This window comes from Rhinatrema bivittatum, chromosome 8, assembly GCF_901001135.1.
Source record: "Rhinatrema bivittatum chromosome 8, aRhiBiv1.1, whole genome shotgun sequence".
Classification (NCBI taxonomy): Eukaryota; Metazoa; Chordata; class Amphibia; order Gymnophiona; family Rhinatrematidae; genus Rhinatrema; species Rhinatrema bivittatum.
The window spans coordinates 69702293-69728160 of record NC_042622.1 but is presented as its reverse complement, the minus strand read 5'-3'; the positions used below and the strand labels follow the sequence as shown (position 1 = coordinate 69728160).

The window sequence follows — 25868 nt, the reverse complement described above, 5'->3', positions numbered from 1 at the left end:
GATCCTGGTTCCAAAAGTGTGATCCTTACCTTTGTACAGATGTAATCCTTAGCTCTACCAGAACTGACCCTTTAAGTCTACCCAACTGATTCTTTACCTCGTTACGCAGCAGGGTTTGAAAAAGGAGTGTATGCCTTTAAACCATGATGATATAATCCATAACCCATCATGGATATAAAGGACAAGACTCATAAGGGGATATGTTTTTTTTGTGGGGGTTTTGCTGAGGATTTTCAGTTTATAGTTATCAAAATTACCATCAACTATTTTGAATAAGTAATATTTGAATGTAACAAACATTTGATTTAAAAGACATTAGTAGAAATATACATTAAAAAAATTAAACATTTAAAAAATTAGCCATTTTAAAAGTCAGTTAAAGAAGTAAGTTTTGGCAAGTTATGATTAAATTGTAAGCCAAGAGCTCCCGAGAGCCTTTATAAGTGGAAGTATTGTCTTCAAATAAGCATGCTTTTATCATGTCTATCGCATTACAGGATTTTTAAAATTATATTAAAATAATTATATTCTAAATCTTATTAACAGCAATGCAAACTCCTTTTGCTACCAGGCATATTGTGATACACCAAAAGACATATTCAGAACCTTTATGGCATACCTGTGTTACCAAAACAGCACTTACACCAAGGACTCACACAGCAACAGCTCTTCCTATGAAAAGGCAACACTGCAAATATAGTAAGGGCCCTAGAACACCTATACATCTCCTACTGGAAAACCAGAACAAGCTGAACTACAGATCCCTACACAGAAACTAAACATTAGCAAAATCTTTCACCTCTGTCATCCATGCAGAACACAGACAAATCCTCACTAAATACAGAATAAAGGACCACAAATTAAAAATAAAAACATGCAGACAAAAAAAGCAAACTGGAAACGCCAAGAAGTATATCTGGGGACTTTAAAGTTATGGTCACCCTCCTGTGGACTAATGTGGGGGGTGAGAGTGGGTGGGAGGAAAGACCCCAGCATTCTCCACATACTCCAGTCCATGACAAACCCCAGGATTCTCCCCCTTCCCCCCCAGGACAGACTCCAGTAGTTTCCCTTCCCCAGGATGGGCCCCAACATTCTTTTTCCTCTGCTGATAGAACCCCAGCATTTTAACCCTTTTCACCCCACCCTTGTCAGCACTCTCCCCCTTCCCACTGCACCCCAGCACTACTCCACCCCAACAGACTGATCCCTAAGCAACACTCTTTTCCTTAGTACCCTCCCACCAGATTGACTGCTCCCCATTACTCTTCCCCATGTAATCCCATCCCTATCACATTTCATATCCCTCCACATTTACCTCGTCGCCACCAATTCACCAATTCTCTTACTCTCTTCACCATCTGCTCCCTGCCTCTTCTCTCTTCACCAGCAACCTCTTCCTCAACATCTGTACCATGCTTTTCCACACTTTACAACATTACCCCTGCTTCCCCTACTTTTTTGTAAATCTAGCCCTTTGCCTCTCCTCCCTTCCCCAGCATCTGTCCCCTGCCTGCCTCTCACCTCTTCCACAGTATCTGCCCTGCCTATTCTTGCTCACATACCTTCATTAAATTAATGTTGCAGCTTCCCCACGTACATTAAGGACCCACAGTGCTCCAGCACAGCCACTAGCAAGTTCAAACCTCAGGGCAAGCACTTTCTGCTGCTGGTCTCAGGAAATGGGGCCAGCAGCAAAACTGCTTTTAAAATGGCTTGTAAACTGACTTGCAATCATCAAACAATAGTGGCTGGCAATGGGTTAAACTGATATGTGTAGTTAAGAGTACAACAAGTACCCAACACTAGTGCTTTTAAAATACTGCAAACGAGATTCTTCAACTAATTAAAAATTTTACAAGTGCCTACTGTGTATGTGTGCTATCAAACTGGCCGATACAGTACAGTGCGCTCTGTCGGAGCGCACTGTTAGCCTGCTCTTGGACGCGCGTTTTCCCTTACCCCTTATTCAGTAAGGGGAGGAAAACGCGCGTCCAACCTGCGGCACCTAATAGGGCCCTCAACATGCAAATGCATGTTGAGGGCCCTATTAGGTATGCGTGCGGGATACAGTAAGTAAAATGTGCACAGAAAAGCAGTAAAAACTGCTTTTCTGTGCACCCTCCGACTTAATATCATGGCGATATTAAGTCGGAGGTCCCGAAGAGTAAAAAAGTTAAAAAAAAAAAAATTTGAATTCGGTCCGCGGCTGTCGGGCCGTAAACTGGACACTCAATTTTGCTGGCGTCCGGTTTCCGAGCCCATGGCTGTCAGCGGGCTCGAGAACCGACGCCAGCAAAATTGAGCCTTGGCTGTCAAACCCGCAGACAGCCGCCGCTCCGGGCCCCTAGCGCCTCCTTTTGCCCGATTCTACCGCACCACCTCATTTGCATACTGTATCACGCGCACCGGCAAGTGGCCGGTGCGGGCGTTCGTCCTCTCTCCCGCGTTTTTACTGAATCGGCCTGAAGCTAGATATACTCCAGGAAACTGCAAAATCATGCCATCACCTCTCCTTATTTAGTAAAATTGCACTGGTTTCCTATAAAACAGAGGGTGAAATTTAAGCTATTGACCTTGGTGCATAAGTCTTTATACTCTGATTATTTCTATTTAAAGAAAAACAATTTTTGATGTACCTGCTTGCCCACTGCATTCTGCTTCGCAGCATCTATTAATAGTTATCTATTGCCTCTGTTAGTCTAATTGTGACTCAATCTAAAGTCTTTTCTGTCTTAGACCCTGAACTTTGGAACACTATACTGAATGAGCTTCCTGTTAGAACTCATCATATGTTATTTCAAAAAGCATTGAAAACCCATTTGCTTTTAGAGGCTTTTAATTGGTTGTTATATGTTCATTTTGAATTGCATGTTTTTATTATTCATATTTACCCAAATTTTCAATGCCTGGGGATCGCAAAAAATCCTGGGGATATGCAAAAAATCCTGGGGATATGCATATCTCCCGGTATGCGCAGAACTGCTGGGCCAGCGAAAAGAAGGTGCTGGGGGGCGGGGGCCGACAGGGACAGCGTCCATTAGGTCCTGTCCTGGGGAAGTGCACTGGCAGCCGGCTGACACGCCAAAGTTACTTCTGCTTGGATGAAGCAGTAAGTAACAAAGCAAAACAAAAAAAAAATCCTCCTAGCTAGGTAGGGGTTAGGGGTCGGGGAGGAGAGGGGAAAAGGTAGGAAGGTTAGGTGGGGGAGGGGAAGGAACTGGGGTAGGCCTACTCTCGTCGCCGCTCATTGTTTTTTTAAAATCCTGCCCCCGTGTGAGTCACGACCCGCGTGGAACTGCATTTTATAACATGTGCGCAGCGATGCGCGCATGTTATAAAATCAGGATGTCCATGTGTGTGCACCGGGAACCGCGCACACATGGACGCCTGCTCAGACTTTTGAAAATTGACCCCGTTGGTTGTAATCCGTATTGGTGCATTGTGGATTATGGACTATAAATCTGTTAAATAAATAAATAAATCTGTGCTGAGGGGTATGTGTGTACAGTTCCACAACAATTCTTTCATCCCACTCCTACTGCTAAACTCAGTTCTTTGTATTTCAAGCCCTTTACGTTACATGCTGTTAGAATTGCCCAGGTCCACTGAATCAGTTCTTGCTATTTCTGGGAAACCTCGGTCTGTCTCATTTGTTCAAGCAGCAGATGCTCTCTCACCATCCTCTTTGTGCAGGGGCAAACGACAGACTGTCCTACACATAGCAACAAAACTATGAAAGTATTTTTCCAGGCTCTCATCTGCCTTCTTCTCCAAACGAGATACAGCTCTGAATTGGGTCCAGTCAAAGCCTCTCTTGTCTGTGTCATAGACAATGCCAAATGAGGATACGGTCCTGTAGAAATCCGCCTGTTCTCTTCTTGTCCACCTAGGAGAAGAGACAAGAGGAACAATGGATACTTTTATTATTTCACTTCGAGCTCCATGATCACACAACTTTTCACCTTGGAGGAGTTTACTGGCTCCTCATTCCTCCAAGCCCCTGCTATAAAATGACTATGCTAGTCTTTACTATCCTGAACTTATTACTTCCATATTCTCTCCCTTCCTTGCTGTTCCTTACTCCCAACACTGTACACAAAAGCCATTGGCCAAACTCTGATACAGACAAAACGTTATGGCTATATCCAAAGCTTTAAAAAAGTAATCTAAGAAGCAGCAAATGAGACTGGGAGAACAAAAGCTACTCAGGCAGCCTCAGCCTTTGGACAACCTTGGACATGCATTTTGTTAAAGACTATGGGGAGGGCAATGTTCAAAAGCCATTTATCCATTTAAATAGCTATTTACTTGAGTAAAAGGGCTCTTTGAAAAATGCAAGCTGAGGTTTGCAGAAAAAAATTGTCTTTGCTGTTAAGGGAGGAATAGAAACATTATAAGAGAGGAAGGAAGGAAAGTTAAAGCTACTAATTAAATATGTTTGTTTTAGAAATACCTGGCCAAAGCTTCTATCCTTGCAGGAGACTTCTATCAGGACAATGTTTGACAGGGGACTGGATAGAGGATCATGTGGCCACTTTGCAGATCTCTTCAACTGAAGCACAGCTAAGGTGAGCTACAGAAGTTGAAGTGGCTTGTATCTGATAAGCTTTCAGTTTACTAGGAAGTTGAATTCTAGTACTTGCATATCAGTAGGAATACAGTAAGAGAGCAAAATAGAGAGAGTTTGTTTCTTAACTGGTAGAACTTATTTGGATCATAAGAAAAGAATAGCTCGGACGATATTTTGTAAGGTCTTGACCATTTCAAGTAAAATAATAGTGCTCTTCTACAGTGCAGGGTATAAAGTGCTTGTTCAGTTTTGTTGGCATGAAATTATAAAAAAAACCCCAAACCATTGGTAGTACTATGATCAGATTCAAATGAAACTGCCAAACTACTTTAGGTAGAAACGTAAGATGAGTTTGCAGTACTACATTTTTGAAAATTTGTGTATATGGTGCATGCACTACTAAGGTCTGTAGTTTACTTCCTCTGTGAGTTTACACTACTGCTATCAAAAACACAGATTAAAAATTTTAGGTCAATCGATGCTAAAGGTTCAAATTGAGGATTCATTCAATTAGATATGACACTGAGGTCCCATTTAGAAGGGAGAGTTCTTCTAGAAGGTCAAAGATGGTAGAGTCTTCAAATTTTACCACTATAGGAAGGCTCGAGACTGGAAGATCTTCTGGTTATTGATGATATACTGTAATAACACAAGTGAATTCTGAAAGACCTAGTAGATACTAAAATAATTTAAAAGCAGAGCATTCAAAAGGATTCTCTTTTTGAGTTGCGCACCAAATAGAAAACCTTTTCCATTTAAAATTGTAAGAATGTTTGGTAGAAGATCTTCTTGTTGCCAAAATCATTTCTTTTACTTTAGAAGAAAAAGGCATTGATTGTACTACTTTATTTTCAATATCCATGCTGTGAGTGCTAGAGATTGAATACTGAGGGTGAAGAAGTGATCCTATTGTATGGTGTTGGAAGTCGGAAATATCTGCAGACAAAACGGTTAAGAGATAGCTAGTTTCTGGAGTCACAGAAACCATATTTGACATAGCCAAAAGAGGGCTATTAGAATCATTCTCTCCCTGACCTTATTTAATTTGATTACTGTTTTCATAATTACAGGTATTGGTGGAAATACATACATAAGGTCTTTGTCCCAATGGAATCAAAAAAGCAGGAAGCTGTTTAGCCACTCCCTGCATTTGTTTCAGCAGTTCCCATACATACAGGCCCAAAAACAGCTGGTAGGAGGCAATATGGGCATTTAGCATAGCTCCCTGAAACACTTTCCTCCCAAAAGTGTCAGGGCTCAGACTCCTTCCCCCAGGAGCACCAAGGAATGAATCCTCTGTCTCCTGGCTCTCTTGAAAGTGGATTGACCACTGCAGATTGATGTGGTAGCTGGCCTTTTTCAAATCCGGGAGCTTTCTGGACGAGATAAATTATATCTGCCTTCCTGTTAACATGAGCCATATTGTACATCCTGAAGGACTGCCATGAATTCATTATGGGCTCAACAAATTGGAGGAGTAGAGTATTTTGATTCTGGATTCATTTGTCAGCAAAGTAAATGGAATTGCCATTCTCTGGACAAATCCACTGAAGGAGAGGTCTTCAGGAAAGGACTTTCTTCTCTCTGGGGGAGGAGTGGGGTCAGAAGAGAGACCCATTGATGACGCCTCTTCAGAAGCATCATCAGTTTTATAGCTGTATTCCCAGGAGAAAGAATCTGACCCTGACTAATAGGCCAGTGGTGAGGATGCCAACAGTGCCCGATCCGCATCCAAGGCCTTAGAGGAAGGGGCCCTTGGCTGCTTAGGCTCAGACCCCAGGGAACTTCGGCATCCCAGGGAAGTTCTCCCTCAACAAACTGGAGATTACCATTGGGGCAGCGTACATTGATCCCATTCCCCCTCTGGTAACCGCTATCAATACTGGTACAGATGCCAGAGCAAAGCTGCCAGGCAGCTGAAGGAACTCGAGCAGTGGTTCAACTTTGGCCCATAGCAGTCCCGATGCATTCAATGCTGGAGCTCTGAGGCCTCGCAGAGCATTGTCCAAGGTCTGCTGGATCTCCTTGTCCAACACCTCCTCGAAGATAGCCAATGCAAATACCCTACTGGGAGGCAGGCGGGGTTGCCATATCTTCCTGGAAACTGAGAGGTGTATTGGTGGCAGACACCTGGACCTTTGGAGACTAGTGCGGACCCTGAGCCATCAATGAGGATGAACTTTCCTCGCCATGGGATTGCTTTGGGGAGTTTGCAGCCACAGCCAGATTATCCCCATTCCCGGCATCACACACTGATGGAGACTGATGTTGGTGCTTCCAAGATCTTCCCCGATGCCCAGCATTGGAAATCCTCAATGCTGTTGTTGAGGAGACAGAACCCTTTGCCTTCTTCAATCAGAAAGAGCCAGGTGAGGGGCATGATTGATACATAACATCAAGGGAACAGAACACTCTCCCGATGCATTCTCCTCACCCGGTGTAGCCTTGGGGTCCTTTGATGTCGATGACTGATGCCGGTGGATTGGTTTGCTGGTATTGGAGGTGCTTCTCCATCAGTTCCAGTTAAGACTGTCGTACCTTCATGATCACTGTCACACACAAGCAACACCTCTGGATGTCATACAATGCCCCCAGGCACAAAATACATCTATCATGAGGATCAGTGATATACATAACCCTAGCACACTGAAGGAATCACTGGAACCTGCTAGACAAATTGGAAAAAAAAGGAGATAAAGTCAAACTTGATGGCAACACAGGAATTAACGTCTATCAGGTGCCAGTGGCATACAAATCTAGCACCGAGATGGAAATGAAACTTACAAAAACCAAATGATAAATCTACCGGGAGATCGTAAGACCCTGGAACAAATGAACCAGTTATCTAAAGCTCCAAAAACAGAGGCCTAGTAGCAGAAGAGCGAGGAACCATGACCGGTGGGCTCTGTGAAAAAGAAGAGACCGAAGGGGCTCTCGCATGACACATGGTATGTAGATATGCTGGACATGCTCAATGAGACACAAAGTTCTAGAAACTTTGACAAACGTTTGGACTGGGCTCCATTGGATGATGTCATCCATTTGTGAGGATTGCCATCCTGCTTGTCCTTGGAAAATACATTGCTACTATATTGTCCATTGGGATTTGAACCACCATTCGAGTCAACCACATTTCGAAGACTAAGAGAGCAGTTTATATGAAAACTTTTCTCCTGAATGGACTATGTTGAGATTGGCATCCATAGTTATTATTTGATGTCTGTGATGGGTGAAAGTGTTGACAGAAAAGCAATAGGATGGTTGAGTCCATCAACTGAAGGAATGGGTAATAGTTTTAGAGAGATATTGGCTGTAAACGCTGGTTCCAATAATGTATCAAATCCCATTGCGTCTCTCAAATGGGCAAAGGTGTAAAATGGACTGTATCTGCCATGTGGCCCAACATTACCAGGAAAATCCTGGCTGATATGGATAATCTGTTGGACAAAAAGTGGACTTCGTGAGTTAGGCTGCTCATCCTTTGACGAGGAAGAAATGCTTTTCCCTTGTGTGTGTCCAAATGTGCTCCTATGAATTCCAGTTAATGAGCTGGTATGGAATGAGATTTGTTGCAGTTTATGGATTGCCTAGGATATGATCCACTTTGCTTCTTCTGAGAATTTGCTCGATATTAGCCAATCGTCTAAATATGAAGAATACTAAGTAATCAATAAGGGGCTCTAATGATAAAGGTATATCTTTAGAAGAGATGGAAGGTTTTTATATTTTTCACACTGAATATCCAGAACTTTCCGGTATGGTGAAATGGAAGATAAGAGACTCCAGCTGGATAGCAAATTTTTCCAGTGTGAGTTCCATAAAAAAAGATGGAGTAGATGTAATGTTTTTCATGTAATTATGAATAAACTCCTATGCAGAATTTCAGCACAGTTTTAATGCACACCTATTGCAATGGGTCCTAAATGATAAAAAGATATAGAAGTAAGTCATTGCAAACTGGTCATGGCATCCAAGAACTGGCCTTTTCAGGGACCACATGCAAAAATCTGACATTGGTGAGAAACTTTGCATGAGGATTGCTTTCAGTTGTGTTAACTCAGTTTATGAGTCTTATGTAAAACAGCTTATAAAGGGGCTACTGTGATTAGCTGAACATTTAAACTGTAAGCTGAAATTCAGTGCAGTATTTTAACACACAAGCTAATGGCATGCTAATGTATTAGGAATTTAAAAAGGTGCACAAACCAGAAATGTGTGCAAAGACAAGGCTTATTGCATAGAAAAAAGATTTATGAGCACAAATCATGTTTTCTGCACATAAAACATGATTTATGCTCATAAATCATGTTTTTTTTATGTGCGCCTTTTTTTTTTTTTTTAACTCCTGATGCATATTACATGCCATTAGCATATTGCATCGGGAGTTTAAAAAATTAGTTTGTGTGTCAAACTGTAGCCTACAAATATCTCTAGAAAAGCCAAATTGTGGACAACTGGGAAGCACTGAGCTCAGGAAAAATGTAACATCAAGTGATCTCAGGGGCTGATTATCACACTTACCAGTGCTTCAAATGAATCAAAAGAAATAACACTCTGCATCATCCACAAATAAACGACAAACTAAAAGCAACTAGGCAGCCCAGGGTGATTTGTGGTTTGGCCTGCCTTCCTTAGAGGAAAGGAAATTATCAGGTAAGTAGTAATTTCGTCTTCCTCTGCATTCAGGCAGGCCAATCCACAACAGTGGGATGTACCAATCTACTCCTGAAAAGGGCAAGAGGCTGCCATCAACACCACATGTGCGAAAGCCACATTCTCTTGAGCCTAACATCCAAGTGTAATGCTTGGAGAAAGTATGTGAGGACGACCACTTCGCTGCCCAGCAAATCTCGACAGGAGACAACAACTGAATCTCTGCCCATGAGACTGCCTAAGCTCTAGTAGAATGTGCCTTGACCTAAGTAATGGCACATTTGCATCCATACAAGCAGCAATGATTACCTCTTTAACCCAACAGGCTATCTTTGCCCGCTACGTTGAGTCCCCTTGTTTACCTCCACCATGGAGCACAAACAGTCAAATCTGACTTCCTCAAGGAGCGAGTAATCTTCAAGTACCGCACCAGATGATGTTTGACATCCAAAGCATGCAACAACCGATAATCCCTCTCATTTCTATCCCTGTCCACTGTGGGCAGGGAAATAGACAGAGTCAAATGAAACTCCAAAACCACTTTAGGTAAAAAAGAAGGTACTGCCCCCAGAATTATTCGTAGAAATGACTCATGATAAGAAAGAGCCTATAGCTCGGAGAACCGCTGTGCCAAACAGTCACCAGAAATAATGTTTTAAAGGTCAGCAGCTGCAAGGAGAGATCACATAGCAGCTGAAATGTAGGACCCACCAAAAATGCAAAACCAGATTAAGGACCCAAAGAGGCAATAGTAGACGCAAGGGAGGACATAGATGTTTGACTCCTTTCAAGAATCTGGGCACATCTGGATGGGAAGACAAGGGTCTACCATTGATCCGCCCCCTATAGCAAGTGAGATCTGCTACCTGTAATCTTCAGAGTGTTCAAGGCCAAGCCTTTAACCAAACCTTCCTGTAAAAACTCCAATATTAGTGGAATTTCAACTTGAAGAGGGTGAGAACATCATACCCCATTCCAGCTCTCAAAAACTCTCTAAACCCTATTATAAGCCAGAGAGGTAGAAAACGTATTGGTGCGAAGCAATGTGGAAATCACCGCCAAAGAATAACCATGCTTCAGTAACCGAGCCCTTTCACGGGCAAAACCATAAGACAAAACAGATCTGGATCATTGTGCAGTATCGGCCGCTGATGCAACAGATTCTTCCTGAGTGGCAGGAAGATCGGTGTATCACGGCCTCTGGGTCCAGTCCAGAGTCTCTAGAAGTATGGTCTTGGACTGACTCGGAATCTTCTGAATTACTCTGACACTCATTGGCCAGGACAGGAAACCATATAAAACCTTGCTCTGTGCTCACACCTGGACGAGAGCATCAATTTCCAGCACTCTTTGATCCCTTCTGCAACTGTAGAACCATGGTACCTTTGCAATGTTGGAGCTTGCCATTAAGTTCAGATATGGCTGACCCCAACAAATTACTATGAGTCGAAAGTTCTTGTCTGCCAGCTCCCACTCTCCTGGGTCCAAGACTTGACTGCTGAGAAAGTTGACTTCACATTGTCCTTCTCAGCAAATTGGGAGGCAAATATCTCCTGAAGATATTGATCTGTCCACATCTGTCTCCACTGACACCTATTGGCTCCTGGTTCCACCTGATGATTTATGTAGGTGACTGTTGTAGCATTGTCTGACATTATTTAATCCGTTTGATCTACCAGCCAGTCCGTGAACCATATGAATGTCAAGCAAACTGCATGTGCTTCCAATCGATTGATAGTCCACTGCTGTTCCTCAACATTCCACTGATCTTGTATCTTCCTCCTTCCTCAATTTTGTGATCTTCTGAGCCCGTTGCCTTTGGGCTCTGGGCGACAGCTTCCCGCAGTCCCTGCAACTGGACTGATCATGGTCCGGGCCGAGGCAGAGAGAGCAATAGCTATGCCCATCGGTTATGGACATAACTTTGACACACTGGCAGTATTTGAATCCTGGAAATTTGGGAGCCATGATAGCACTTAAAAGTGCTGATGTGGGGTTTCACCTGGGTGAAAGATGTTGAGGGGAAAGGAGAGAAGGGAAAGCAGCTAGCAGCACGGAAGAAAAAAGACTGAAGAATACTAATAATCGCGCAGGAAGAACCATGCAGGCGCAAAGAGTCAAAGCTTTGTATACTTGGAGAGAAGCTCGTCTAGGGGCCGTCTTGAGGACATCCTAGACAGCATGGCTAATTCAGCCTGCTTATCGACAGGAAAACCCCACTATGTGTATTGGTATGCTAAGAAAAATATTTTTGTACATATATTTTATGTGCAGAAAATATGCTTTTTGTGTACAAAGCATGTTTTCTGCACATAAAATACTGACTACAGTTCCCAGCAATGAAACTCTTGCTTTTGCCCACAGAATGCTAGCATTGGAAACTTTATTCCACCTTAGACCAGGAGTAAAATTTTCCAGTGCTAAGAAGACATGAATTAAGCCAGTGTATCTCTCTACATTGGCAGGGGAGAGGATAATAGCTGATGCCTTCATTTGCATGGGATTTCAACGTGAAGGGGCTAAGCAGTGCGTAGTTCTATGCACACATTTTCTGCATAGAAATCTCCTTGCTGCATCGGGAGTAAAGTCTGCACACAACTGTGTGTAAAACTGCGTGCTCTGCTGAGCGCACCATATTATAATCATATCATTAGTATTAAGTAGTTCTTTACTGTCATTTAATTCTTGTATTGGTTTTCTAGCATTGGGGAAAAAGAAGCCCAGTGGTAAAAAAAAAAATTCCTGATAGAGATTTAGCCTACCACTCCATCCTCTTCTCATCACTCTATATTCCTACACTCCACTTTCTCTCTCAATGTCTCATCATGCCTTATTCCCACCCTCCTTCATCTCTGAGTGATCCATACTCCTACATGTACTTTTTTCCTTTTTTTTTTACTCCATCTTTCTCTTGCTCTCATCACGCCTTACTTCAGTCCCCCTCTTCCTAATTGCTTTCTCACCTATTCAATGCTTCTTACTCCTATGCATTCTTTTCAAATTACTCCTACTCCTGCACTCTTTATTGCCCTACTTTTGCCTTATTTTTGTTCCTTCTGTTTCTCCAGCTCTGGGACAGTGAGTGTTTATGTGGGGGTAACAGGGGAACGAGGAAGCTTTCACCGCTGCTGTTTGTGCTGTACTTGTTACATGTTGGGGCAGTGTGTGTGAGAGAAGTATGCACTGTTGTTCCTCATGCTGTACCTCTTCTATGGATAAATGGAAAACTGAATTTCAGTGCTGTCAATCCAGAGCCCTTGATAAGCACCACATTTACTAGTGAAATATATATGTACCTTTTCTGCATTTCCTTCACAATAGGATCAATGTCAGTTGCCCTGCGGTACATTTCCTCCTGGAGCCAGTATCCATGGTTACTGGGTATTAACAGCTCTGCTCGAGGAAGCTCTTTGCGATTGCATCGTTGGTACACCGTGATCAAGCGTCGCAGCCTTGCTGTCAGGGCTGAGGAGACTGGCCAGCAGAACCTGTCTGGGTCCGAACCATCCTGGGCTTCAAATATCATGGTGAACATTAGTATTGCATGCCAGAAACAGCAACATACAACTGGTCATTTTTTAGCTATAAATGTGGGCCTCTCTCTCTCAATGCCAGAGTTTAATTTTACTGCCTATTAACTAATGCTCAGGGCTTCACTGAATTCTGGTCCTGATGCAACACCACATGTTAGGACAAATGTTGGGAAGCTCAGAGTCCTGAAGCCCTTGTGCCTTCATTTTGTTCATTTTTTTGACCCAGTTTTTTCCTTCTATTTCCCTGGGTTTTCAGCTCAGCTGGAATTTGCCTCTACAGGGGTATATCATCATGAGTCTTCACTTACAACTACCTATATTTTTCCCCATTTTAGAGCTTCCCTCAATCTAACTCAGCCATCACAGCGACAGTCCTTCACTAGTATTCAGAGACCATGGCTCCTTCCAGAATGGTGTATATATTTACTTAAAATATTTATTACCTGTCCTTCCATAATTTAGGGCAGGGTAAAAGAGATACATCCATAAATTATACATCAATAAAAAAACAAGCATGTATATAAAAGTGAAACAATAAATTTGGACATACATCCTGAGTCCTGACAATAGATGTCTCTGTTGTGCAATGACAGAGTTCCCCTCCCCCTAGGACCTGTAAACCCTACCTTCACAGCCAGCCTGGACAGCAGAAGCCAAACTTGAGTATCAAACCCAGACATTGTGCACGGTTGTGCACAGCATTACCACTGAGCCACTGAGTCAGCTGTGCTCTTCTTTTTGATTAAGTAAAAAGCCTGGAAGTTTTAATAAATTATTTCTTCCTGTAGTGTGATCCTGGACCTGATATTGACCAAATGATGGAAAATTGGTCAATAAAATCCCACCTCCCCCCCCCCCCCCAAAAAAATTGCATGGATGCATGCATGCTTTCATGCACACAGGAATACAATGAGTCAAGGGAAGTGGTATAATACACTGGACTTTATCCAAGTGTTTACAGTTCAAATATTTTCAATTCCCTGCTGGGCCATATCAGGCGGTCTATAATCTCTGTGCATATCAGCTGGACTCTTATCTGAGTTTCCACAATCTCTGTCCCATGCTCACCTTCCAGAGCATCTTTTTAATCCTTTGTTGAGTCCTATCAAAGTATCTATAGTCCTGAGTGTTGCTAATCTCCCGAAGGGCCCTAACAGACTGCTTACAAAATCTGTGCATATCTGTTGGGCTCTAACAGAGTGCTTCAGGTCTTTCCCCCCTCCCAACTCTCTTCCCATAGCATCTCTAATTCCATTCTGGGCTCTGAGTACCCAACAGTCCCCAATCCCCTGTTATGATCAAAGTGCCTATATTAGCTGACTGTCTCTCCAACTCCCTGCTGATTCCCACAGAGGATCTAACACTGAGCTTTTCTCTTAAAAAAAAAAAAAAGCAAAAATAAAAGATTTAAAGCTATACTTCAGTAGAATGGTTTTGAAAGTTCAGATGTTCTCCCTACTTCTCCCCTGCTTTATTTTTTTTATTGTCATGCATACTTACAAAATAAAAATCTCTTTAAAACATTCTTTGTTCATTCATTTTTAAAATGTATAGCCCATGTTATCTATAATTCAAGGTAGGTTACAACAGCTCTTTCTGTATTTGTGGGTCATGATCTCAGGTTTCCTTCTCTTGCTGTTCCCAAGTTAGGGCTATTGGCACATTGCTGGGAAGCAAATTGTACTTTGTCCACAAGACTTCAAAATGTAGGAAAGAATAAGTGAAATATTTATTTAACTCATAAGGACACATAATGCTGTACATCTACAGGGAATATCTGGCAGGCAATGATGAAATAGTTCTTTAATATAAAAAATACATTTAAGGAAAAGAAGAAATCAGAAAAAGAAAAAGAAAACTGAAGCTGTATCTCTGCATACAAAATCCACATCCAACCACTACAAGGTGACTGAGGGATGCTGCCAGCTGCATTTTAAATGGCATATTATCCAACTAAATAGTAATCTGAATAATTTACAGGGATTTTGTAGACGTTCTGGGCTGAAGTTAAGTTAGCTGGCTAACTCTGATATTCAAAGTTATCAGGATAACTTATTTGGTTAGATCTGGTCATGCTGGAGAGCATTCTTTATGTTAGCTGGATGTATATTCAGCTATGTTTAGTGGAACGCCTAATTGGCAGCACTGTGCTGAATATTTGTGACACTTCTGAATATGGACCATATATATATAGATATACACACACAAAAAACAATAACCTTTCTCCCTCATTCAATATTAAAGAATTTTGAAACTTCTATTTTCAAGGCTATAAAAATAATTCTTATTTTACAATACTAAACAATTTATGAAACACGGATCACATGGTTTAAAAAAGTCAGTATATCATATTTCTTAACACAATTTATATATAAGGCAGATTGTACATAACACAATTATCAATAAACCATTCACTCACCAATTCATACCATACAATAAAAACATATCTATTGGAGCAAATTACAAGGCAAACAGCAGATATATTTAAACATTCATCAAGTACCATTCAATAGCTCATAAATTTACACCTGTAACAGACCAGAAAACTCCTATTCTGCTAATCTCATACATTCAAATCCTCTCTATGTACACATGATTAAATGTTAATGTAACACAAACATAAGTTCTAAAGGCCACCTATTAGCATTGAATAAGTCCAGAACACCGATTCTAAATTTTAAATGTTCCTGGAAATTTATTTTATTTTTTTTATTTATTTAAAGTTTCTTTTATACCGATGACCGTTTACACATCGCATCGGTTTACAGTTAAAAAGGAACAAATGGGCAGAACCCTTACATATAACATTGAAAAAAACAGGTTAACTTTTGGGCAGGGCCCTTACATGTAACTGAGAACAAGGAGGTTAAAACTGGGATAGGGTATAGAGCTGACTATGCTGCGCAGCGTCCGTGATATCAATAAATAGATACAGCAAAATCAGCAAAATCACAACTATTTACAAAAGCTAATTACATAAGTAGCCGAGTCAAAGTACAAAATCGATGGGCATGAGACGTATTCCGAGGAGTAGATTCCTAGTCATGTAGCAAATTCTTAGTTACTCAATTTTTAGTTAAACAGTGGGGGTTTATGTAATGGCAGGTGATGTGTGGTAAGCTTGCTGGAAGAGCCATGTTTTCAGTTTTTTCTTGAAAGTGGGTGTGTATGTTTCCAGGCGTATATCGGGAGGCAGGGAGTTCCATATGGAGGGGCCAGCGAGAGAGAAAGCTCTGCTTATAGTAGATGATAATTTGAAAAATTTGATGGGTTGGGCACGTAGGGTTCCTTGGAGGGCTGTACGTGTGGGTCTATTCGAGGTACGGGGGAGGAGTGGGGGGTTAATCCAATTGAGGTTAGAGTTCAACAGACTTTTGTGGATGATGGAAAGGGCTTTATAGAGAATTCGGGAGTGTATAGGGAGCCAATGAAGTTCGATAAGTGTGGGGGTGATGTGATCTCTTTTTTTTTAATTTGATAGTATCCTAGCGGCAGCGTTTTGTAGTAGTTGTAAGGGTTTGGTATATGTGGCGGGAATGCCTAGAAAGAGTGCATTACAATAGTCTACCTTAGATAAAATGATAGACTGGAGTACAGTGCGGAAATCAGAAAAGTGTAGCAGTGGTCTGAGTTTTTTTATGGTTTGGAGCTTAAAATAGCATTCTTTGATGATAGATTTGATGAAGGGTTTGAAAGTAAGATGGTTATCAATAAGGACACCAAGGTTGCGAACGTGTGATGGGAAAGATGTGGATGAGTATGCAGGTGGGATGTCTGGGAGCGGTGGCCTATTAGATATGATTAAGAGTTCAGTCTTGCTGGGATTTAGAGCTAGTTGCATGTCATTTAGTAATTTGTTGATAGAGGAAAGACAGGCTTCCCAGTTAAGCAGAGCAGTATGGAGAGAGTCAGAGAATGGGAAGATGAGCTGCACATCGTCGGCATAAATGAAATGCTTGATGTGGAGGTTAGTGAGGAGGGTAGTGAGGGGAAGCATGTATATATTAAATAGGGTAGAGGAGAGGGAGGAACCTTGGGGAACACCTTGGGGGAGATTGATGGGGTCAGATTCATTGTTATCTACTAATACAGTGAAAAGGCGATCCTGGAGATATGATCGTATCCAGGATAGGGCATTGCCAGTGATCCCGATACTCCTGAGGATGTTGAGGAGGACATCGTGATTGACTGTGTCGAATGCCGCCGAGATGTCAAGCATGGCAATAAGATAAGAGGTACCTGAGTCGGTTCCTTTAATGAGGGTATCGTGTAGGGAGAGCAGCAGGGTTTCAGTACTTAAGTGCTTTCTGAAACCGTGTTGTGTAGATGGGAGAATGTTGTTTTGTTCCAGGTGATCGGAGAGACGGGAGTTGACAACTTTTTCAATAACTTTAGCTAGGAGGGGTAGGTTAGAGACAGGTCTGTAATTGGATAAGGTGTCTGGGTCAAGATTGGGTTTTTTTGAGTAGGGGTTTTACTACTGCTTGTTTAAGAACATTACGGACTGTGCCATGCTCTAGGGAACAATTAAGGATATTTGAGAGGGGTTTGGCAATCACCTCGGGGATAGCTAGCAGGAGTTTAGTGTGGATGGTTTCGGAGGGATGAGATGATGGTTTTAATTTTTTAAGGATGTTTTGTACTTCAAGAGAGGATGAAGAGTCAAAAGATGAGAGGGAGACTGGAGAGTTGATGGTGGGCAGACAGATATTGCTGTTATTCTGTGAAAATTGTGCAGTGATGGAGGAGACCTTGTTTTTGAAAAATTGTGCTAATTCATTGCAACGATTTTTAGAGGGATTAGCAGGTAGTTGTTTGAGGGTAGGAGAGGTGAGGTCCGCAACCATGGTGAATAGGGCCTTAGGGTTATATTGCATACCATGTATTTTTTTAGCATAGTAATTACGTTTAATCTGGAGGATGGAATTTCTATATTTATGCATTTGTTGGTAGTATAATGTTTTAGTTGCGGGGGATTGGTATTTGCGCCATGTCCTCTCAGCTGTTCTGAGTTGTTGCTGTTCAACAAAAATTGTTGCTGCCTCAGAAGTTACCAGATCTTTAGGAGTATCTGCCTCAGAAGTTACCAGATCTTTAGGAGTATCTCTCCAGTATTTTTAAAGTTTGGAGACACCCCCAAAAAGGCCTGTTTCACCCTCTCACGAGCTTCCTCAAGGGGAAAAAACCAATTTTCAACTATAACTCCACGAGCTTGGTGGAAAGATGTGCTTAACCATGACAAAGGGAGAGGTTATGTCATCCTTTCTGTGGTGCAAGGAGCAAGTTTATATTTTTAAATGGCATACCAAGTATCCTATTGGGTTAAATCAGGCTATTGAGTGGGAGTCCTTCTACTGAAGGATCAATAAAGTTTTAGTATTCAGTAGGCCTTAGGGGTATAAATAACGGTACTTCCTGTCAGGCTATACGGACGTAGATTGCCATTTTGCAGCAGTTTCCCATCGAATGAAATAAGTTATGGATGTGATAAGGTATACCCGGGGGTTAAAAATCCGTGTGATAGTGTTTGGTAAGAATTTAGTGTTTGGTAAGAATTTAGTGTTTCATGTGAGTTTGATAGATATGAGTGAAACAGGCATTCTGTTACAAAGTTTGTATATATTTGCAGATGAACTGATATACTAAATATTTATTTTTTCAAATGTGAGATAACTGTACAAGGATGATTTGTGAAATGATGTCTTATTGATTTGTAGTGACAGTGCACACCTTAATTACTAATGGGCTGTGAATGTCCGATATGAGATGCAGTTGGAAATGGGACCCGGCTTGGGTGAAATTTAGTTTGAACACATCTTTCCACCAAGCTCGTGAAGTTATAATTGAAAATTGTATTTTTCCCTTGAGGAAGCCCGTGAGAGGGCTTTGTTTGGGTCTCTCCAAACTTTACAAATACTGGAAAGATACTAAGGATACTACTAAAGATCTGGTAACTGCTGAGGCAGCAGCAATTTTTGTTGGAAGAGCACTAACTCTGGATTTCTAGGAGCATTTAAAATTTAGAATCGGTGTTCTGGACTTGTTCAATGCTAATAGGTGGCCATTAGAACTTCTGCTTGTGTTACATTAACATTTAACCATGTGCGCATAGAGAGGATTTGAATGTATGAGATTAGCACAACAGGAATTTTCTGGTCTGTTACAAATGTAAATTTATGAGTTATTGAATGGTACTTTATGAATGTTAAATATATCTGCTGCTTGCCAAGTAATTTCCTCCAATTGATATGTTTTTACTGTATGGTATGAATTGGTGAGTGAATGGTTTATTGATGTGTTATGTACGATTTGCCTTATGTATAAATTGTGTTAAGAAATATGATATGCTGTTTTTAAACCATGTGATGCGTGTTTCATAAATTGTTTAGTATTGTAAAAAAAAATTATTTTTGAAACCTTGAAAAGAGGAGTTTCAAAATTCCTTTAATATTGAACAAGAGAGGAAGGTTATTGTTTTTTGTGCTTATATATTTTACATTCCTCCCAGCAATATATTTATCTGTGCTAGATTTGTTTACTATATATACATATAGATATACTGCATATATTAAAAAAGAGCTGTAGGACTTACTGACCATCCACATTATTAAAGGAAACTTTCCTGTCTCTTTATAAATACTGGAAAATTGTTCCTAAAGGATGTATACCATTTCCTCAATATTTTTTTTTAATGAAAGGATTATCCAAAACCAACCAACAATGATCACTACACTCTGCAAGATAACCACAAAGGCTCATGAGCAGACCTGCAAAACCTAATTTCAGGGAAGACTCCTCTCCATTCCTGGATTAATCACAACTATCCAGTGTCAGCTGAGGGAGACAGAGGAGGCATAAGAATATAAAACTAGGGGTCAATCTTAAACATTAAAGTAACGCCACTATCACAGGATATATTCTCACCTGTACAGTTGTCTTCTTTCTTCACGTCTGTTTCATTACATGGAGTTGGATTTTCTTCCTGAAAAATAAATTCTCTATTGAGTTTTATCACAGATAGTTTTGGTGGTACACACAGTCACAAGCAGTCTGCAATGACCTATACAGAGGATTTCAGTGACAACGCCATGTACTGTGCAGGATTTCATGTTCATACAATACTCACCCTGTAGATAACTTCACATTCTTCTTTTGATATGCTTTTATATATTCGTTAATCAGCTTTCCTCGGAGCAGCAGATTTGAGTCACATATGACATCATATATACTACATTTGACCGGTCACATCACAGGAAACCATGCACACACATGCACTTAAGAACCGATTTTATGGACCAATCAGATACCAGTATGTAATGTGTGACACTAACAGTACAATTGATTGATGAAATGAGGAAAGAATAACCTAGCGGCAGGCTGCAATTGCTGCCTGTTTCATTTATCTCTGCAGGGTGCTGACTACCACGTAAGCAGTGGTACCATTTAAACCTCCAGCAAACAGGCACTGGGTATTTCAACTCCTGTATGTACAACTGGAATCTTTGAACCTCCACAGTTTGTTTCTCCACATTCACACAAATGGTTCTCCTGGCCTGTTTTATTCCAATTTAATTTTTCAAAACAAGTAAGAATTGAAAAACAAAAATCTGCTATATCTTGTTCAGGCTGCCCCTGATTACCTTGAGCCATCTGGTAGCCTTTAATTAGCCAGAGAAAACAAGGCTAAGCAAGCTGAAATAAAAAAAAAAAAATATGGGCAGAAAGCCTATCAGACAATGAACATTTGGCTAAGTATGGCAATTCCAGAGGAACAGGTCAATTAACTGGCTATACCCAGGGTCCCAGTAATCCCATAGCTCAGGAAAATGGTGTGCACATGGCTCCTATTGTCATCAGCAATTTCCGTCCCATTGCCTCCCTAACTTCACTGGCCAATATTATAGAATCTGTAGTACTCCACCAGCTAGCTGACTACATTAATGAGAATACCATCTTTCACCCAAGTCAACATGGCTTTAGGAAAGACCATAGTAGCAAAACACTTCTTTCTTCATTTGATACTATTCTTTGGGGTTTGACTCCAATACCAATTACATTCTTGTTCTTCTTGCTATTTCAGCCACTTTCGATACCCTGGACCAAGAAATTCTCCTTACAGGCTTATAATCCCTTGGCATTAATGATATCATCCTCAAATGATTTACCTCATTTTCGTCCAATTGTCCCTAGCAAGTTAATATTGGTCCATATCATTCTGATTAGTGACACTATCCCCTTTGGTCTCTCTCAAGGCTCCTCACTTTCTGCTTTCTTGTTCAATATCTACTTACTCCCACTCTGTCACCTTTTAGCTAGACTAGGCATAGACATTCAATTCCTTGTTCCATATAACATCTCTTGGTCCAACACATTGGGGCAGATTTTAAAACATACGGACGAGCGTACATTTGGGCACGCCTCGAACAAGCGAAAGGAACACCAACAAAGCCTTACGCACTGCTCTGGTTTCCCGTCGATTGATCAACCAAGCAGCCTCCTCTGGCGACCACTGACTCTAGGCAGATTTCCCAAGACAAATTGCCCCCCAACCATAGAGGCTGGCATCCATGGTTACAAGTACCCAGTCGGGCATTTCCAGATCCATTCCCTTCTCAAGATTGTGCTGTGACAGCCACTACAAGAGACTGGAGCTAGCCTCCTCTGGCAACAGAAGCTGAAATTCCTCTGACAGCGGGTTCCAGCTGGATAACAGTGCCACCTGCAAAGGACGCGTGTGAGCAAAAGGCCATGGCACTAAATCCAGCGTAGAAGCCATGGATCCCAGGACCAGTAGGTAATCCCAGACCTTGGGCATCGCCAAGCTCTGCAAACAAAGAACCTGACTCTGCAGCTTGAGGACACTCTCCGAAGCCAGGAACAGCTTCCCCAGACGGGTATCAAAGCGAGCCCCTAGATATTTCCAGGATTGAGTCTGCTTCAGATGACTCTTTGCGAGGTTCGTCACCCAGCCCAGCGCCCCCAGAAACTGGAGCACCCGCTGGACTGAGCGACCACACTCTACCTCTGACCAGATACAGTATAGGGCAGATTTTTAAAATTACGCGTGGGGTGTACACATGTGCACCTTGCGTGCGCCGAGCCCTAGGGGAGGCCCGATGGCTTTCCCCGTTCCCTCCAAGGCCGCTCCGAAATTGGAGCGGCCTTGGAGGGAACTTTTTTTTTGTTCCCCCCCACCTTTCCCTCCCTTCTAACCCACCCCCCAGCCCTACCTAAATCACCCCCCTACCTTATTTTGTTGCGTTACGCCTGTCTCTGGCAGTGTAACTTGAGCACGCCGGCTGTCTGCCAGCGCGGCAGGCCGTGACACAGGCCGTTGTGTCGGGGCACTCGGCCACGCCCCCAGACTGCCACCACGCCCCGGACCGCGGCCCTGCCCCGCCCATTTTTGCAAGCCCCGGGACATACGCACGTCCCGGGGCTTGCACGCGCCTCCGAGCCTATGCAAAATAGGCTCAGCGCGTGCAGGGCCGTTTTTCAAGGGTTACTCGCGTAACCCTTTCAAAATCCGCCCCTATATCAGCTAACTCACCCTTGTCCAGTTTGTTAATCCCTTCAACAAAATGTAAAAATTTAGTAAAATAAGGCTTCCTTTTGCTAAATCCATGTTGGCTTTGCTTCATTCATCTGTGCCTATCCATATCGTCAGCAACTTTATTTTTCAGAACAGTTACTCCCATGTTGCCTGGTACTGACATTCAGTTCACCAATCTGTAGTTTCCCAGATCACCTCTGGAGCCTTTTAAAAAAAAAAAAAAAGACTGTTGTGTTGGTCACCCTCTAAAACTCAATTATATCTGATCTGAATGAGAAGTTAACAGTGGCGTGCTGTTACATTTATAGCAGGGGATTCAGACTCACTTCCCCAAACCCCGAGTCAACAGCAGTCTTGCTTGTTCAGTTCCCTCTCCTCTCCCCTCTCACACCCCTTTCCTCAATTCTTCTGCAGTCTCACACCCTCAACCCCTTCTACCCAAGACACATAAGAAGTGGCTATAGGGCCATTTTAACATGTATTAGATGTGGACTTAGCTCTCAGAAAGGCATGAATAAGGAATTACAATATAGTAAACTTCGCAAACCAAAACAGTGCTCAAGCAACAACAACCCTATTTATGAAAAGACAACACTGCAAATATTACACCAGGCCCTAAATACCAATATACTGTTGCGACAGTCGGTCTGCGATGGCTTCGCCCCGCCTACCTCACTCTTCTTGCGGTTCCTCCCGCTCACCTCGGACTACTGGCTGCTGCGGCGTCGGTCTGCCGACCTCTCCGGTGTCCCTGGACCGGCTTTGGTGCTGCTTCCCGCCATGCTCTTCCCAGGTACTATAGGGCGCACGCCGCCCTCATCTTTATTTCCTCGTTGGCGCGAACCTCAGGGGCGTCCCCCTGAGATGACGTCATGCTGCCCGGATATTTAAGCCTACAACGTTTGCTAGCTAATCGAGTTAGCAACTTCTCGGAACACTACGGATGGGATTTGCTCTCCGTACCGAAGCTACTCTGCCACTCCAGCGTTATCTGGAACTCTTATTGCCAACGGGGTACCCACTCCTTGGGGGCCTCTTCTGCTTCTTTCAGGTGCTATCAGGAAACCGGTTCTCGCTCCTCGAGGGCCCATGTTCCCTGAGTCGCTGCCTGCATCTACAACCCTTTCTACTTGGAAGACTTCACTAACAGTTTCCATCTGGGAGTACAACTACCACCTATTCCACAGTACTGCTTCCCTGGAACCAGGTACTCGCTCCTTGAGGGCCTGCCCTCTGTTCCAGTGCCAGACCTCTCATCTAATGGAATTGCTGTGTGAGTACAATACCACTGAGTTTCTCTACTCTAAGGGATCAGGTACTCGCTCCTCGAGGGCCTGCTCTCCCTGTCTGGGACTTTGTATGTTTCTCACTGTGTATTCATAACTCTCAGTCTCTTTCCACTACAGCACAGCCAAGCAGAGGATTCGCTGTTCCAGCGTCCTGTTCCAGCGCCCAGCCGGGCTCAACCTCTACTACTCACTACTGCCACCTCTGGTGGTTTCCAAAACTGTTTAAATAAAGATTCAATCTGTGTTTGTGCATCCAGAGTCTAGCCTGACACTGTGGTCCCTCATGGGACTGCCCTCCGTGGGCGTGGTCAGCTGCCACAGTGTCCAAGGATCCACCCAAACATCAATAACCATAACATATACCTATTAGGAAAACAGAACATGTCAGAACACCTAAAAATATCTATAAAATAAAAATACATGTATCTAAAAATATTGTAAAAAAGCTTTTAAAATTACATAGATCCCCCTTCTTTAGATGTCAGATCAGAGACATTCACAAAACAGGTCCTACATGGTTTCAATAGCTCACATGCATTATTTTTGGATAAATACTTTAACATAGTCCAATAAAAGTTATCCCAGGCTGCCAAGACTACAGCTTACCTCCAAGAAACAAATCTGCCATATCAAAACAACACTAATTCCCAGGGCTCAATCAGTTACCACCATACCCAGGAAAGAGCAGTCCTACAAATATTATAACAGGCCCTAAAAAACCAATACACCTCCTAATGAAAACAGAACAAGCCAGACTGTTATAGACCCCCTACTCAGAAACAACTCACTAGCAGAATGCTTCCCCTTGGTCACACTAGAAGACCGACCAACCATAAAATCAAGAAATATAAAACATCAATCATAATAGTAAAAGTATACTAAAAAGAATAAATATTTCAAGACAGCTGATGAATAGAACATTCAATAATTTAAACCTTATAAACATGTTTATAGATTTCCCAAAACATCAATATCATATTTTAAAAGAACAGATGCATCAAATATCATCCAATAATGAAACTTTTAAAAGAATTAAAAAAGATCTCCTGCTTGCCATACATGGGATTTTTTGATTCCCAGTCACCCTGAGATTGTCATAGATTGAGGGAAGGGAGCTACACAAAATTTATCCTCTCTCACACACGCACTCACGTGATTTCACTCACACTCCTTCCCTCTTTCTGTCTCATACACGCACAAATGTTCTCCCAGCGCACCCCATTCCCTGACTCCCATACACATGCTCCAAAACTCCTCTCCCCCACCCAGTCCCCAGCAGTCTTGCTCCCAGCCTCATTTAGAACCCCCAGTACACAGCAGTCTTACTTCCCAGCCTCCTTTCCTCAATCAGACCCCCCAGTTTGCTCCTCAGCCCCATCTCCCTTCTGATCCCCCCAGAAGATATGCTCAGTCCCCTCCCCACCCAGAATCCCCCAGCCTCCAGCCACCAGCAGTCTTTTTCCACATGTCCTCTCCTCTCCCCCAAGATCCCCAATCATGCTCCCCAGTTCCTCTCCCCATTCCCCAGGAGTCATACTCCCCAGTCCTCTTGCCACCCATATCCTCAGTAGCCATGTTCCCTAGCCCCCACTCCCAACCCAGATCCCCCAGTTCCCAGCAGTTATACTCCCCAGTCCCTTCTCCCCCCATGCTGCTTGGTCCCCTCTCCTCACCCAGTCCACAGCAATCTTGTTTCACAGTCCCTCCCCTCTCCCAGACCCCCTAGTCATGCTCTCCAGACCCTCTCCCCATCTAGACCCCAGTAGTCATGTTCGCTAGCCCCCTCTCCACCCAGATCCCCCAGTTCCCAGTAGTCATGCTCCCCAGTCCCCTCTCCCCACCCAGACCCTACAGTCCCCAGAAGTCATGCTCTTCATTCTCTCCTCACCCAGCCCCTAGTAGTCTTTATCTGCAGCTCCTCCCCTACAAGACCCCCCCAGTCACGCTCCCCAGTCCCATCTCTCCACACAGACCTCAAGTAGTCATGTTCCCTAGCCCTTTCTCCCCACCTAGACCCCTCCCCAGTCTCCAGCAGTCTTGTTCTCCAGCCCCATCTCCCCCCTCTCCCCCCAGTCCCCAACAGTCTTTCTTCCCAGCCCCTCCCCACTCCCATTCTCTAGTTGTCTTGTTCTCCAGCCTCCCCTCCCTCTCTTCTCCTTGCTCACTGAAAATTTTCTCAGCTCATCTCAAACACTGGCACTGAGATGCTAGAAAAATTAGCTACACAGCATTTACTTATCCTCTACTGCCTGCCCTTGGATCCACAT

At 42.8% G+C, this 25868-nt stretch overlaps 1 protein-coding gene across 4 annotated transcripts in view; it reads right to left on the bottom strand.

Moving 5' to 3' along the window:
• The window catches only part of CHD6 (chromodomain helicase DNA binding protein 6), a 586770-nt gene that overhangs the window by 115941 nt on the left and 444961 nt on the right, over window positions 1-25868 (bottom strand). For all 4 annotated transcript variants that reach the window (XM_029614845.1, XM_029614844.1, XM_029614846.1 and 1 more), the window contains 3 exons: window positions 19684-19741; window positions 12523-12739; window positions 3681-3889 (listed from right to left, as the gene is read on the bottom strand). In XM_029614845.1, the coding sequence (XP_029470705.1) occupies window positions 3681-3889; window positions 12523-12739; window positions 19684-19741 (484 nt within the window). The remainder of the gene's footprint in view (window positions 1-3680; window positions 3890-12522; window positions 12740-19683; window positions 19742-25868) is intronic.